The sequence below is a fragment of the Hydra viridissima genome, unplaced genomic scaffold (assembly GCF_058129835.1).
Source record: "Hydra viridissima isolate aposymbiotic clone 2 unplaced genomic scaffold, HvirCarnegie_v1 scaffold_1, whole genome shotgun sequence".
NCBI lineage: Eukaryota > Metazoa > Cnidaria > Hydrozoa > Anthoathecata > Hydridae > Hydra > Hydra viridissima.
This window is the reverse complement of record NW_028324300.1, coordinates 35,527,672-35,545,080: the sequence shown is the minus strand read 5'-3', so window position 1 is coordinate 35,545,080 and position 17,409 is coordinate 35,527,672. Positions and strand designations below refer to the sequence as shown.

Sequence of the window (17,409 nt, the reverse complement as noted above, 5' to 3'; positions counted from 1 at the left end):
CTTACTCAGTTTTAAGCAACTCTGCTTTGTCGAATGCTCCATGTATTTCTTCATATCATAATCTTTCATCTGATATATAATTGGAGTTGAATTTTGAACTGTAGATATTGTGAATACTTCTTCTGTTCATCTAGTTGTAAAAGTTGTCTTTTTCTTGTTTATAATTATTTTGTCGCTGACTGGAAATTTTACCTCGTTTTCTTGTTTTTAACATGATCTAAATGGAGGTTTCTTCACAGTGTGTTATCATTTTTATTCTTACTAGCTTCAACAGGTACCCTTTTTATTTTTTTAAATTTAATTTAATCAAAATAGTTTTTCTAATGTACGTATGCTAATGTATGTACACCATGGCATTATTGAATTGTTTAACTAGATTATCCAAAGCGTTTATTTATACTTATTTTTTTGAATTGGCTGAAAAATATCTCCATACTTTTTCTTTTATCGTACGGTTCCATCTTTCTACTAAACTCGACTGTTCTTCATTTTTTATCCATTAAAGCTCAACTAAACTTCGCACATCTTTATTATTTTTATCTTTATCAACCCACATTTTAGTTAGTTTTTGTTCATTTAATATACTTTTAAATGCTTTTGCGACTCTCTTAACTGTTTTATCTTTTAATGGAAATAACTGCCCATATTTAGAGAAACTATCAACAACTGCTAACAAGTATTTTATACCTCTATATGATGACGGAAATTACAAAAAAGAGTTACCAGCAAATGATTAGGATTTTTAAGTCTGTTCTCGCTAGCTTACTTAGTTTATCAGCTAAATGATTCGAGGATTTTTAAGTTTGTTCTCACTAGCTTCACTTAGTTCATCAGCTAAATGATTCGAGGATTTTTAAGTTTGTTCTTACTAGCTTCACTTAGTTCATCAGCTAAATGATTCGAGGATTTTTAAGTTTGTTCTCACTAGCTTCACTTAGTTCATCAGCTAAATGATTCGAGGATTTTTAAGTTTGTTCTCACTAGCTTCACTTAGTTCATCAGCTAAATGATTCGAGGATTTTTAAGTTTGTTTAAGCCTAATCAAAACCTCATTAACACTAAGAGAAAGCCTAGATAGATCTATCAATGATAGACCTGTCTAGTTTTTCTCTTAGTTTTGTGTCAATGGTACCATTCAATTTCTCTAACATTTGTTTGTCACATACTTTGTTACGAGTTGAAGTGTCTTTATTTAGTAGATAGCACACATCATGATGATATGCGGTACTATTAGTTTTGTTTACGGGTTTATTCCATTCATTTAGTGTAAGATCTTGAGTAAGTTTTACATTTGGCTTTGTATTAGGACCAGTGAAATTGAAACCAGGGAAATCCATTTTAAATGGTAAGTTGTTAATAGCTGTCTTTAGAATTGATCCACCTTCTTTTAAATCGTCTTATACGAACTGAGCTTTTAAAGCACCACATAGTTTAAATTTTCCTCGTTTCATGTTACGACCATTTTTAGAAGCTATGAGCTGTACGTGATCATTATCAGTAACCTTTTTACATTTCACACAATAAGTTTTTTAAATTAAAGATGATATATACTTTTTAAAAATTTAATTTAATGAAATAATTTTTTCAATGTACATATGCTAATATTTGCACACCATCATTATAAATTAAACGTTTATCTTCATCAAAACTCAATGCTACCTTGTTTATTTTTTCTATGTAAACAAGAAATTTTCTTTCGTGAGCAAGAAGTTTTCAAAGTCTTCAAATTCAATACTATTATTTACCACTGCCTTTTTTATAGATCTACATTTCTTTATTACTTCTCCATTTATCATTTTGAACGAATACAGTTTATGCTAACAACACATCCATGGCCTCACCTTTTGCTCAATCTTTGAACATTCCCACTACCTTTTTATTTCGTCCAGCTTCAATACCACTTGAGATCAACTGGGCATTCACTTGTATCAAGTTTACATTCAACATCGCCAGAAACTTCTTTGTAAAAATCTTGAGCCTCTATCTCAAAGGTCAAACTGTAAGTGTATGTTGACAGTAGCTGTGATTTTTCTCCATAATTTTTCTTTAGGTAATAGTAATGAAAATCTTGCTTTAACATTTTGCTCAAATCAAGAATACACATACCCAAGTATTCAAGTTCATCAAATACTAGCTTTATCTTTTGCATATGAACTGGTTAATACTAAAGATTTATTAATAAAGTTATGTTTAAAATTTGGTTTAGGATCTAGTTTCTTTGCTTTAGCTTCATTATTGACTAACATAATGTCTGCTCTATTTCGTATGGTTTCCATAATCTTTCAAAAACACTATTATTCATAATAGTGTTTTTGAAAGATTATGGAAACCATACGACGTTTGCCTTTGACCTTGATTCAGTACTCATGTCAATAGCTTTCTTGAAGCAATCTGTTTCTTCAAATTTTATAGCTCTATGAATGCTTGTACTTTTCATACCCAAGCTTTCATATAGTTTTAGGTATCTATTCTATAAAATCAATCTGGTAATCAATAGGGCATCTAGTTGAATACAACATTACGTAATGTTGAAAAACAAACTTTTTAAACTTTCGTCATCAAATTTGGATAGATTCTACTCCTGGTCATTTTGACTGCCAGTTTGGAAACCAACTACAACATACCGTAGTTTCTTCGGTAATAATTTTACAGTCTCCACGTAAATCTAGTTAGGAGATTACCTGTGCAGGGACTGACTGATAATCATACTGCTACATTCTATTTGCTCTACTGATAATATTAACTTCGGTTCTATTATTTTTTAGAAGTTATACATTTCTACATCAGCAAACATAACATTTGGTACCCATACTTTTTCGTTACCGATACTTTTTAAGCATTACTTTTCCTACATCAGCTCCATCGTCTCCAACAATTGCACCATCTTCTGATTTCTTGTTGAAGTAAGCGTTTGTTTCATGCTGTACAGAATTTTATCATATTCTTCACAAAACCCAAATATATCACGTATGGCACTCTGAAACTAAATGCTCATTTTAGCTTTGGTACTTGAATAATATATGCTTGTTTAACAACAAAACATCAATTATCAGTTATCAACTCTTAATACTGCTGATGTATCCTTAGGCCATATTTGACTCAAATCATGTGACTTTGAAAAGGCACCAGGATGCTTTAGTAGGGCAAGCATAGTTGTAGATTGCCCAGGATGTTGTACTGACTCAATTCTTGACCTGATAGTTACTTGATGTTACCAAAGTATGCATCAAGCCATTATTAACAAGAGTTTTGTAATCAGCGTTTGAGTAAACTACACCAGTAGATTTAGTTAAGCTTCCTTCAAATAGTAGATAACTCTCACTTGGGTGAGTAAATACACCATGCGTTTCAATTTATATACGGACATCACCATGACTATTTAATTTTGAATGGGTTTTTGGTTCGTACTCATGGTATTCATACGATTCAATAACTTTGTCTTTTGACGGAACTTCAGTAAAACTCAAAATTTTCAATTTTATCAACAAAATTCAAATCTGAGGAGAAAATACGATCGAGTTACTGCTATCTATCAATGCATAAATGTCTGTTAAACCTGTGTTATATCTATAAATTTTTTATGCTACACAATGCATTGTTGACATACTTTTCCAAAATACCGTTTGCTTTCCCAGCTACTTCATTTGTGAAGTTTGCCCCATTGGTAATCCTTTTTATTTTTGCAGTACAGTTAGTGATTTTGGTGTCAAGATTTTAGATGCTGCATTGTCTATTATCTTTTTACATGCATCTATTGCAGTAGTCTTACCGACATCTAATGCTTTTTTACTAATCTCAATTTACCGTGCTCACATGCACCTACTCCGTTACATTCTTTACAATAATTACACGCTCTTTGATAATTCAAAATCATTTATTGCTCTTACCCTCTCTTAAGCACTCCCTTATTGTGCGCTCTTTCTATGCTCGCATTTGTTCTGCTCTCTATTAGCTACCTTACATTCTCTACAATTAACGTCTTCAATTCTCTACCATCATTCATATATTCTTTAATCTCTTTATTCCTTTTTAACCGTTTGCAAATTACTATTACCATTTTTTATGTTATTAAAATTTTTAAAATGAATTTTCAAAGTTTTGAACTTTTTGCAAAAAAAAAATAATTAAAAAAAATGAATGAATGTTTATATGGTTCAATAATAATTGATTGCTATGTTTAATTTTTGAATTTTTTTGTAATTAAAAATTAGCTTGATGGTTGATTTTTTGAACTTTTTTTAATTTACGGTTTTTATTTATACGAGGTGAAAAAATGTTTTTTAAAATTAACTTTTGTTTAGGAAGTAGGTAACTTTACCTATTTTACAAGGACTAATAAATAGAAGGACGCCCAATATCGATTGTCTGACTTCTATAGCAAAGACCATTAATTCATTTTAAACCAAAGACTTGTTTAGATATGTATTATCATTTTTGTAGCAAATTCAAACTTTCAGTATGCCAATATATGTAGGATTGATAAGGCAATTATAATGAATGAAATAAGTGTTGTAAGTTTAGATTACCTAAAGATGAAGCTAAAAACCATAAGGGATAAAAATGCTTCTCCCACGTGATAATTTTGTCATTGAGCCACTTAAATTTTTTTAATATGAAAAACAAAGGTGCACACACGTCGGTCGAGTACCAGGAAATTTGATCCTTTCTATATTAAAAATATAGAAACGGCCAAGCTGCCTGGTACTCAACCGACGTGTGCACCGAATATTTTAATATTCGTTTATTTTTGTTTAACAACAACTGTGCCAATACCTCACCAGTCTAAATCTGAAAATTAGAAACTAACAGTTTCTGAAAAAAGTTTATAACCCATGATACTAAAGAGCCCTTGTGTAAACCCCAAAAGAGTTAATAGCAATCAATAAGCATTTGTCAACTTTGATTATGTTTTGCTTCATGAGCTTCAAAGTGACATTAGCGATTTTTCTGTCTATATACAATCAACAGGAGACAATGTTTTTATAGCTGTTTTTTTTATCTGCTTTTAAAAAAGGTTTTGTACAATTTGCTGCATCATTTATGGAATCAGTAAAAGTAGAACCATCTAATTAAAAAGATCAAGATGCGATGGTCTTATCAATGCTCAAGACGCAACTTTAATTGAAACTTGTATTTATGATGTGTGTCTTTCTGTCACTGAAGAGAGTATTGCAAACTATCTGGCAAGATGGCAGGAGAAAAAATGTGAAAATGAATTAGCTTAATGGCCATATTGAAGAGGTTTTAAGGAGGTATTAGAACCAAGAAACAAATTCATCTCTTCATCAAATATCAATCAAAAAGCTAAGGCTGGTTGAATATTTTTGCATTGTGTATTTCTTTATAGAGATAAAGTTTTTAATAGATTCATTTATCATGGTTTTTTAAACGAGTTTTCAATTTATTATAAAGTTTTATATACGAGGTCTCACTGTGTTGTAAGATTAACCCCAGGCAAAAAGATATCTAAAATGCACCTAATATACATCTGAAAGCTGGTCTAAAAGACGTCTTAATTCATGTCGTGAATGAACGCTAAATAGACGCCTATCTTATAGACGTCTTTTAGATGCATTTTATTCGATAAAAAATAAATAAAATAAATGTATATTGCACATCGTTTTTCCATCTAAAATGATGCACCATTTATCTAACTAAATGCATCTAAAAGACGTCTATAAGATTTTAAAAAATTTGCTTTAATGAATGTGACTTAACAGCCATGTTCCATCAATTTACCTGCATTTACCTTCATCTCACTGACGTCTTTACTATTTTTCTCAATGGATACGTTATGTGCACAGCTAATCACTAAAGAAGTTTCTGGCGTTATTAAAAAATACCATATATCATTTTAAAAATACACATTTATATCATAATTATATTTTAATCTACAAATCAAAATATCAACTTAAGAATAACGTTTTTATCTTTCAGATCATGAAGTAATTTTAGTAAAATGTTATCGTGTCATTCATAGATTAGTACAAATTTAGCTACGTATAATTTTTTATTCCTTTCTAGAAACAAGTTTCCGCCATTTTTTTCACGTTTCTTTAATGGCGGTCATTTAAAATGGTGGTTTTGTAAAATCAATTTTGTTATGAGTTAAAATTTATTATTTCAGTTACAACTGATCTATAAAAGATATCTTAATAACATCTATACTTAATCGAAAAAAAGATATCTATTTATTAACCTACTTTATACATCTAATATGCGTCTACAATTGGACATATATAGAATCTCTGTAATTAGACGTTTTTTCGATGTTTCTAAAATATACGCATCTACGATAGATACAGATTAGAGAAGTCTTAGATGGTCTAAAAAACTTCTTTTTCCTGTGGGATGATAATATTATTTATCATAATAACTTATCATTTTAGTCATTTTACAAAGTGCTATCCTGCTTGCGTAAAATCTTTGCAAGCTATATACCAGTCAAAAGTTGAAACTTGTGAGAAGAAATTGCGTGACCGAAATTCTGTAACGATGAAATTTTCTTTTGATATAGTTATTTACGTGATTGACATAAACTTTCATTTTGATATTGAATGCAGTTCACTATTAAAATTATTCAGACGTCTTGTTACTGAAACTTAGAATTCCTAAGAAAAGTGATATAGCAAATAAAACTCAATAAGTTGAAGTTTTTTCTTTAAACTGCGTTATATTTGTATTCACTGGAGAAAATGGAATCTGTTTATCTAATATCTACAATCTAAAGCGTGGTATAGCTTAATCCTTTAGTCACCCAATTGTCTGGTAGTTAAGACTTTTTAAAATACAACTTTTTTATATGGCGTCTTTTTGCATTTAATTCCAGTATCCTAAGAAACAAGAAAAAAGATGACACCAAGTTTAACTTTGAATTAAAAGGTTAACACATTTTTAGTTTAAAACGTTGAAGAATTCTCGAAATCAAATTTTTTTTTGTGCTGCTAGAAAATATTGTTGAAATTTTTCGAATAGTAACTCTCCTAAATGAAAAAAATCAATTTTCTGATTTCACTAGTGAGAAAGCGTGAAAAAAAGAAAATGAATTCAAAGGAGATTTAGAAAAATTATCACTAAATGCTTACTTAATGGAATTGCATCAAAACACCGTCGTATTAAAAGATGTCAATACAAGTAATATTTTTAAAACAATTAGCAATATTAAGTTATTATTGATTAATTTTCGAGAACTTTTAACTTTCGAGAATGTTTGTTAAGAAAAAGTTGCAGAAATATTTTGTAAATCGTAAAAAACATTTGAGAAAACTAGCGGATTTTTTTTCTTATCTTGAGTTTTATAACTCAAAGTTCTAGGATGCTCTTCTCCATAAAGCATCATAAAACTGTATCATAAACAGTTTTATGATGATTTACGGAGAAGAGCAAGATTTTTTTTAGCATACTAATCTTATTCAAAAAACGGACTTAAAATGCACTTAAAACCTAAATGATTAAAGATTAATCGAGCCGTTCTATACCACCCCATTCCACCTTACTCTGGAAAACCATTCCATCTGCGTTTTCCCTAGAAATACGATAATGGGTCTAGATTTTTATGAGTTTAAAATTTTTGTCTGAGAACTTCGTAAGACTAACAACAAGCTTTTTCGAACCAGTTAGACGAGACAACGTGACCGCATTTAAAAAATCTTCGACCTCTGTGAAGAAGAATAAAACTAAAAAAATTTAAATGCAAATTCAAAAAACACACTCTAAGGGTTTCTTTTTCATAACTCCTACAATTTCATGAAGACTTTGAAAATGTTTTTCTGCATTAAACGTTATTACTTATTAAAACTTATTACGTTAAACATTAAATTTATTTTTCAAAAGTAGTAAAATTAAGAAAGAAATTTAAAATCGATATGCCAAAAACCATGCAAGTTTAAAACCCACATAAAGTTTTTATTTAATAAACTAAAATAAATAAGACTTATCGAAAGTTTGTCCTTAATTCGCTATTATTTGGAAAAACAAAACGTCCATGCTTAAGTAAGAAAAAAAAAGGTATTAATGTTATAGTTTATCAAAAGCTGATGTAACAAAAGCCAACTAAGAAACAAAAAGTACAATAGGAAGAACTTTTCTTTACTTTATAATCTTATTAACATCTCACCATGTTAATCCCACTGAATAAAATTTATTATCAAAAAAATTAAACGAATTTTCTGTCAAAAGCAAAAAAAAAAAAAAAAAATTTTATTAAAAAACAATTGTCTCGTGATCAGACGTGTTGTTGAGCTCCATGGAATTAAGATTTAATAGTCATAAAAACTAGCATGACATAAATGTTGATTGGAAACTGGTTTTGGCGATTTTTTAGATTAAAAGTAGCTTAAATAAGTTTTCTTCTTAGAGATTTTGATGTTCTTCCGTATTTAGCTTGAATGACAGCAATACCTTCAAAAAAAGACGAAGATGATTATAATAATATTAAAGGTAAGAACAGCTATATACTCCTCACGTTGACTAATGAACTAATGTCTAAAGAAATATCAGATCACAAGCATGTATATCAAATTAATCATAAAAACCGCTGATTAAGGAAAGTTTCTAAAACAATTATTGAATTTGGGCACATCAATAAACGTGGATACAGAACTATTTTACTAATTTTCAAGGTGATTTCCATGGGTACCTTTAAATTTGTTATGAACCAACATGAAATTAAAAGAAAATGAAAAATAGTTAAAGAAAAAAAATGTCAGATAAATTACGAGTAATAAACGAAAATCTTTCAACATTTTTCAAGCCTTTTCACTTGTTAACAATACTATTATTTTCTATTTAAAGACAGTAATAAACGATCATTGGGTATTAAAAATTCTCATAGAAAAAGTCCTTAAAAAGTCCTTAAAAAGTCCTGTGACATCTCTGTGTTGTGAATATTACAGAAAAAGAACTCTCCTTAATCTTTGTTTATATCGCAAGTTTAAATAAAGATTAAATCATTAATGTTATCTTATGAAATGTTTGAAAATTGTTTGTATGGAAATGTTTATGAATGATATGTTCGTTAGTATTGAAGATATTTATGTTTTTATCAATTTTTTCTTATAGCAGAGCAACTTTTGAAGGATAATAACTTCTTAAATGTCATTGATTATGAATTAGCAAAGGACTGGAAGAAACTTGCAAGGGCTCTTGAGATCAGTGATGCTGAACTGGACAAAATTGAAGAAGAATATGATAAGACTAGAGAACGGACTCGCCAAGCTGTGATAAAATGGTGCAGGAAAAACCCCGACAAAACATGGTGGAATATAAAACAAGAATTAATCTCTATTGATAGGAATGATACCGTTAAGAAATGTGAAAGATGTAGGTTTTCTTGAAAATTTATATACTTTGGCGCGCAACGGTTTGGGAACGACTTAACTTCTTCATTTTTTCTAGACTAAAATTGTCGTTGAAGTTGACTTGCACCATAACTCATATTTTGATATAAAAAATGTTTTTAACTTTTTCATATTTAAAAATATTTAAAAATATAGTCATACAAAAGTCTTGAAACGACATATGGTACACTTATTTTTTAAAATGTATTAAATAGATTGAGACCTAATTAATTGAAACATAACCATTTTAAAGTCGTTCTTATATAGTTCCGGTATTTTGAATCTAAAAATATTTTTTATAATCAAGTCAAGCTTTGTGCTAATCGAATTTAAAAAGATATCTTCTGTTTCAATACAAAACTGTATAAAAGCAACTCTTATACCACTTTTGCGTGGTTTACCTAAATCTATTGCACATGTTTAAAACCTGTTTCAAATCCGTTTCTGCTTTCAAACCTATTTTCAAACCTGTTCCTGTTTCATTATGCTCAAATTAATTAATTTTCAAAATAACTTATATATGAAACATTAAAGAACTTCTCATAACAAACCATTATAGTTTGAAAATACGTTGTAAAAAAAAAACTTACTCCACCTGTTAAAGATTTGATTAAAGATTCTGTGAATCGTAAAAATTCATAGAGCAAAATACCATTATAGTTTAATATCTCAGCCAAGTTTAGTATTCAAGAAATAACCACTGAAAGAGATAATAGAAAAAACATTTACCCGACGAAAAATGACCTAAAAAAAATTCTAGTAACTTTGAATGGTGAGATATTGTTGAATTACTGACTCAAAAATAAGTGACAATACAATAAAAGAAATGGTTAAAAAGTTAAATTGTTCACAAATACTTGCGCGCTACAAATTTGTTTATATATTTTCAATTAGTCTCTTGGTAAAGAAAATAAGAAAAATGAAACAAATTTATATTACTATTTGCTACTTTACAATATCTGAAGGATAGGTGAAATGTTTTAAAACCCTACTTTAGGCATGAACCCTAAGTATATGACGTACGGTGTTGAACCTCCTAATCAAAATTTTATTGGACGAGGAGAGGATTTAAAAAAACTTCATAGCAAAATTAAAAAAGCAGCTTATCGATTCTATGCTCTTGTTGGTCCACCAGGTGTCGGAAAGACCCAGATAGCTCGTATGTATGCAAAGACTTACTCAAACAATTATGATCACATATTATGGTTTAATGCAGAAAATATAGCATCGCTGAGACACTCCTATGAATCTCTAGCAGAACACTTAGGTTTAAGTAACAAAGAGTCGTTTGAAACAATTGCACTTGAAGTGCATAAGTACTTTCGTAAAGAAAAAACTCTTTACATTTATGACGGTTTAAACACAAACTGCGAGGATTTAAACAGTTATACATTCGATAACTGTATGACTTTTTCATTAGTTACAACTCAACTAACCATTTTGAGTAGCAACGTGAAAAAGCAGCTCGTAAATATGTTCACTGAAAAAGTCGCTTTACAGTTCCTCAAAAAAAACCTAAAAACAGATAATTCAGACAAAGACCTGATTGCAATTGCAAAGAAGCTTGGCAATCACCCTTTTGCTTTACAACAGGCTGTTTCCTATATGAACGAGACTCATGTTACCTCGGCTCATTACGCAGAATATATGAACACAAATTTGCAAAAACTGCTTTTAGTTGGTATACCTAGTAAAAAGGGAACACAATCAGTTATAGAACTAATAAACTTTGTTCTCCAAAAGCTGAAAGTGGATAACAAAATGCTAGCACTACAACTTCTCTGTGTTATGTCTTATATGAACGGAAAAGCAATTAAACGTTACATGCTAAAAAGCATTGCAAAATCTCTGAATGAAGAGTACGATGAACAAGATGTAAACGAGGGAATCAAACTGCTTGAAAATTACTCTCTTGTGAACCTTGAAAACATTAATTCCAAGTTTTGTAACGAGCATCTCATAATTGTTCACAAGCTTACACAAGAGGGATGCATGTATTTTCAAAAGCAGGAAAAACTGGATGACTTTTATTTTAAAAAGTATTTGAGCTATTTAAAAGCTAATCTGAAGTTCAGACATTTTGAGCATTATGAGCATTTAGTGTATTTGTTTCAAAGCAACAAAAATATGGAGATCATTGCCAGAGAATTAATTGATCATTTGGTTGATATTCGTCACATTTTAATCATCACCAGAATGCCATCTACTTTTAACGCCATAATGGCTTACCTAGAGAAAGTTGAAAATGTATCTACCGATGATCAAACGTCTACCGACGATCAAACGGTTTTCATTGTTGCAAAAATGAAAGCTAGGTTTTATTACGCGATTGACACTGTCCATTTCTCTTCCAAAAATCAAGCAATAAAAAGGCTTGAATCGCTTAAGGAAGTGCAGTTAAAATTTTATGATAAAGATCACCCAGCTGTTGAAGAAACGCAATTAAAAATTTTAAACTTTCAAGAGAAAATTTCATCAAAGAAAGATCAATTAGCGTCATATCCTTTCCGAAAAAAAAAGCGTCATTTAAGAAACAGGACAAATTAACTTTTAACAGAAAAAAGAAATTGCTAGTCGCGCTCTAAAAAGATAAACTTATTTCCTTTGTCAAAGGTCTATTTTGCAGATGATTGCATTTTCAGATTTAAATTCCAGCTATGCTGTTTTAAAAAAATAATAACTAAGGATATGACACAACAAAATGTAATTGCAATTTTCTACTTTAAAAGATTAATAATTGTAAATACTGATACTTTTAATCAAATAAACTATGTATAAGCACTCAACTGGCTTTTAAATCTTCTCTTTAGCTATCCTGTTCAGAAATCACAATGATAACGGTATAAGACAAATAAAAGTCTCAGTAACACAAGACCTTGTACTTCAAGTTGTCTATTGATAACTTGTAAGATATAGTTTAATGAAGGATCCTTGATAATACTTATGGCGTTATCTTAAAAGTCTTTGAAAGAAATTGCACACCTGCCAACTCCTAACATATTTTTTCCAAAGTCGCAAAATCTTGGTTGAAGTGCATCTCACTCATTGGTCCGGAATTTGATGGAAACAAGTTTAATGGGCTGTAGAAATGGAATTTTTTGAGGATATGTTACAACCAAGATGTTTTTAAACCTGGACTACTTTACCGTATAATGCGGTTTCATTGTTTTATAAAAAAAAATTAGTATCACTGCAAAGTTAAGCTGATGTAAAACATCTAAAGACATTTAAAATTATCAGTCATTAGCTCCAAACAATGGCACCTCTTACATTGTTTCCCAGTGTGAGATATGCCAATGTTTGGAGCTAACGACTGATAATTTTAAATGTCTTTAGATGTCATTTTCTCACCGACAAGTCACCGACGACTCCAATGTTTTTGAGAATTTCTTCAAATTCTTTCTCTTTTACAGCTTTAGGTTTGGCTAAATACAAAAAAAAAACAGGTCAGAAAGGATGTTTCTTATAAACAACCTGAAAAAAATTGTAGGTCTTGTTGGATCTGAGACCACCTCGTTACCATTACTAGATTTAACAAATTTCCCATTTGGTATTTTTATGACCTCAAAATAACTCAAGAAGATGTTGGTGGATTTTAGCATTTTTCAATACTTTGACGGTAAGGACAATTTCTCTCTAAATTTCTCGAAACTAGCTAAGCTTTACTCAATGTTTATGAAAATTAATTGAAAATTTAATAAAATGAAAAACTCAACTCTTAGAATACTGATAAAAACACTGATTGAAAATTTATTAGAAATTTTACAACACTTACTGAATAACACTTAACAGTAAAATAATTTAATTTATTCAGAATAAATTTTTTAAATAAGAACATAAAACCATAATGATAAGCAATTTCTCTATTTTAGTTTTAAATCAACAAAATTTCAATATACCATGTTAGTTGTAGTTGCCTTCCCGCAGCAGCAAAAGAGCAGAGATCTGTTCTGCGAAGATAGTTCCAGCAAGAATATTGAACTAAGGGGCGTTACCTCTGCGGTAATAGATGTCTGGAAGAAGTGTAAAGTGTTCATTTTAAAAGTGGAATGTTTCCTATAGTATACATACATTTTCAGCCTAATTATTAAAAAATAGTATTAACTAAATCTACTTTAGAGAAGAAGCAGCATAAGTAGATGCCATTTTTCAAAAAGTAAAGTTTTTTTAAAAAATAGCATCTGCTTTTTTTAAAAAATTTTAAATAAAATATTTTCCGAAAAATGCTACTAGCAAACTCAACTAATAAAAAAACACAGGCAATACTCTATAAGCAGCCCAAAATCATATAAGAACAGCTCAGATTTCATGCTCGCAACCTTTTACCTTTAGAATTGTGTTATAAGTTATTGTACTGTGTTGTTTGAAATTTTTTATCAGATACTGTCATTTACATAATTCACTTAAAAAAAATCTTGTCATTAGTTCAATAAATCATAATTTTAAACCACATATGCTATTTTGCCGCAAAGTCTACTAAATTAATGTAAAAAAGACTTAAGATGAAACATTTGTTTGAAGATTTCTATATCCGCAATCCGGATTGCCAAGTTTAAGTCTGAAAAGGCTTACTTTCATTGACCAAATCCGCAATAAAATATCGATCATTTTAAAAACAACATATTTTGTGACGTTGCTATGTAAAAGAAAACGTTTAAGTCAAGTAAATTAGACTTTATTAATTTTCATTTATATTATTTATAATCAAGAGTAAGGGAGATTATGATAATTATAATTTTCTCAAAATGTAGTTAAGAGAAAATACTATTTGCTTATTTTTTTTTTTGTCAAACTGAAAATTTTTATCACTATGATGTATATGTTTTTATCACTATGACCTATATATAGTAGAAATATATAGGTATATATATATATATATATATATATATATATATATATATATATATATATATATATATATATATATATATATATACCTATATATTTCTACTAACTCACCTTCAAATCAGTATTTTGATTAGTAGCTTTATAATACCAACGTAATTCTTGGAGCGTTTGTTTATTTTTTTCGCATTCTTTTACCCTTTTGGAAGCCAATTCCCTATTTTAGGCACCAGAAAATTTTTTACGATTCATTATTATCAGTTACTGTAAATAACCGTACGCATCAATAAAATAATAGCATAGTCAACTACGCAAACTCATCAAAAAATTATAAAATCAATCTCAAAAAGCTTATGTCATAAACCAATATTTCAATAGTTAAATATAAATCTTAAACATAAATTACCATAAATAAGTTGATCGTAAAGAGTTGAAAAATATTTACTATTACTTTCTAAATTCTGAATAAAATTATTTCTAAATTGTATTCACTGTTATTGCTAATTATCAACGTTTACGTTTTTTTTACTTTAGTCTGATGAATGCGTTTTATAAAGCTACTAATCAAAATACTGATTTGAAGGTGAGTTAGTTGAAATATATAGGTCTATATATATATATATATATATATATATATATATATATATATATATATATATATATATATTATTTTCGAAGCAATTTACGAATATTTTCGAAATTAATCATTTTTCACACAATGCCAATATCCGTTGCAGAGGGTGAAAGATCTCTTAGTAAACTTAAGATTATAAAAGGCCATTTCAGAGCCACCATGGGACAAGAGCGACTTTCAAATCTTATGATGTTGTCTATTGAAAATGATCTCGCGAAATCATTGTCATATGATGAAGTAATTTATAATTTTGCCTCGAAAAAAGCTCGAAAATTTTATTTAAATTAGGAATTGTTTATGCTGTGGTTAGTTAGCAAAAAATGAAATAAAGTTAAAGCTATAAAGGCATAATGTACTTTTTTGCGTCGATGCTAAGTATATATATGAAGCGAAGTCTATAAGGGCGCCAAAAAAGGCTTTGTCCCGGGCGGCTTGAAGGCTCTCGGCGGCCCTGCATGAAATTGACACTTTACACCAGATACTCGCATTAAAGTGAACAAATCTTGGAACTAAATGTTAAAATTCGTCCTCAAGAATCAGTTTGATCTAATTCTTTCAGAAAACTATTGCTTAGATCTCAAGTCAAGAAAAAAAATTGTAATGGGCCTTTCTGAATTTTAAGATTTTTTTTTTTAAGATTAAGATTTTTTTTGAATGTTTATAGTTTCTAAGATTGATAGTAAATAGTCGTTACCACTTGTTGGATGGCTTATTTGTGTCATTACGTTTATAATTTATTGAGTTTTGAAATATATCAGAATATATAAATGTTAAAACTTCAATTTATCTTTTGAAAAACTTTGATGTAAAGGATTTTACAAGTAACCCGACAATGTGTATAATTTCTGAAATCCTCAGTAATAAGAACCTGGCCTTTTTGTTCATTTTTAACAAAAACAAAATATTGCTTTGAATTTTTGAATTTTTATTAAATTTTCCGAATGTTGTAGCACTTCGTTAATTTTCTCACATTACGTTCTTTTTCTTTTTCTTCGTTCTTTTTTCATCGTTCTTTTTCTTTAATCGTGGTCAATAGAATTGACCTACCAAACCCACTACTCGACAAACGTGATAATCATTTTAAATTATTAAATGAGCAGAATACGAGCGAATAGAACACGAACGAATAGAACACGAACGAATAGAACACGAACGAATAGAACACGAACGAATAGAACACGAACGAATAGAACACGAACGAATAGAACACGAACGAATAGAACACGAACGAATAGAACACGAACGAATAGAACACGAATGAGTAGAACACAAACTCAAACGAGTAGAACACGTCTGTGACGTAATGCAAATATACAGGAGTTGTAGCTGAGAATTTTCACGATGACCCTGAAGAACTTATTCGGCACCGCTCTAACAACTTGGCTTGTCGTATGAAACAACTTGGGCAATTTTACGCATAGATCTTGGCTTGAAGTCTTGTAAAGTTCAACTCGTGCAAAAATTGAAGCCGGAGGGCCTTCCACAGTAACATAATTTCAGTTTTTTGGTTCTGGATAAGATCGCTGATTGTCCGCTGTTTCTAAACAAAACCTCTAGATTAATAAGCCTTTAAAAAATCTCATAAAAATTTCATAAAAATTTCATAAAAATTTCAAACTCTAAAAATTTAACGTTAGGTTCTTACTGGAAGGTAATAAAGAACGAATCAGTAAAAGTCTCTTTGTACATCGCTGTCTATTAAATACTGTCTAGTGAGTTGGAATCGAGTTATTAGAAAATATTTTAATTTCTGAACACATGAATAAGTCCTTTTACGACATTTATGAGCTTTAAATTTAGAACGAATGCACGAATCTAGAATGACAATTCAGTAAATGAAAGAGAATTTATTTGCAACAAAAAACTTTTTAGGTAAACTTTCTCCTAGTCTTTAAATTTACTTTTTTTACTTATCTGATGGAGCTAGGGATGGCAAAATCCCGGACATTCTCAATCCCGGAATTTCGGGATTGAGATATTTATTCCCGGGAAATCCCGGGATTAATTAGGAAGCAGAAAAAATTATTAGCGGTGAAGCATGTAAAGAACAAATTTTTTAGTACTCATTAAACACTGAAAAATGATTAATTTATTGATAATACAATTATATTATTAACCCTTTCGATACCGACGGGACATAAGGGTCCCGACAGATAAACTTTAATTTTGAAGCTAAAGTACAATTTTCTGATCATTAAAATGTTACCAAAATCTACAGCCTTATTTAAAGATTTAGAAGTTTATATTTTTTTAAGTTGATATTTGGACTATCTAAATCATTTTAAAGTTGTTTTTATGAGCTATAAATCACTTAACCTTTTGATAATTGATAAATTGTTGCTGGGACTTTTATGTCCCGACAGCGTTTTTTCAGTATTTATTTTTTTCTGTCATAAATTTCTGTTTACAAATATTTGTTTGATTTTTCTCTTTAAATTTTGAGAAATTTCAAACTTTGCATTTTATTGTTTTTAGAAAATAGTAATTAAAAAGTAGTAAAAACGTTTAAAAAAAGGTATACTGCTGAAGAAGTGGCTGCATTGATAATGCAAGAAGAGATAAAATTTTATTTGAAAGCAATTTATATATCAA

The 17,409-nt window shown here is 29.5% G+C and overlaps 1 protein-coding gene across 2 annotated transcripts; it reads left to right on the top strand.

The window, feature by feature from the left end:
* Positions 1-8,116: 8,116 nt before the first annotated feature.
* LOC149894727 (uncharacterized) lies at positions 8,117-12,119 on the top strand. Of its 2 annotated transcripts, none has more exons than XM_090075260.1 (3): positions 8,117-8,439; positions 9,061-9,321; positions 10,336-12,119. In XM_090075260.1, exons 1-3 carry the CDS (start codon positions 8,388-8,390, stop codon positions 11,883-11,885), a joined length of 1,863 nt encoding a protein of 620 aa, XP_089931386.1. In that variant the 5' UTR covers positions 8,117-8,387; the 3' UTR covers positions 11,886-12,119. The 2 variants fall into 2 exon arrangements, with proteins under 2 accessions (XP_089931386.1, XP_089931388.1); XM_090075262.1 differs by having other exon boundaries at positions 8,264-8,651; positions 8,743-9,321.
* Positions 12,120-17,409: the final 5,290 nt, after the last annotated feature.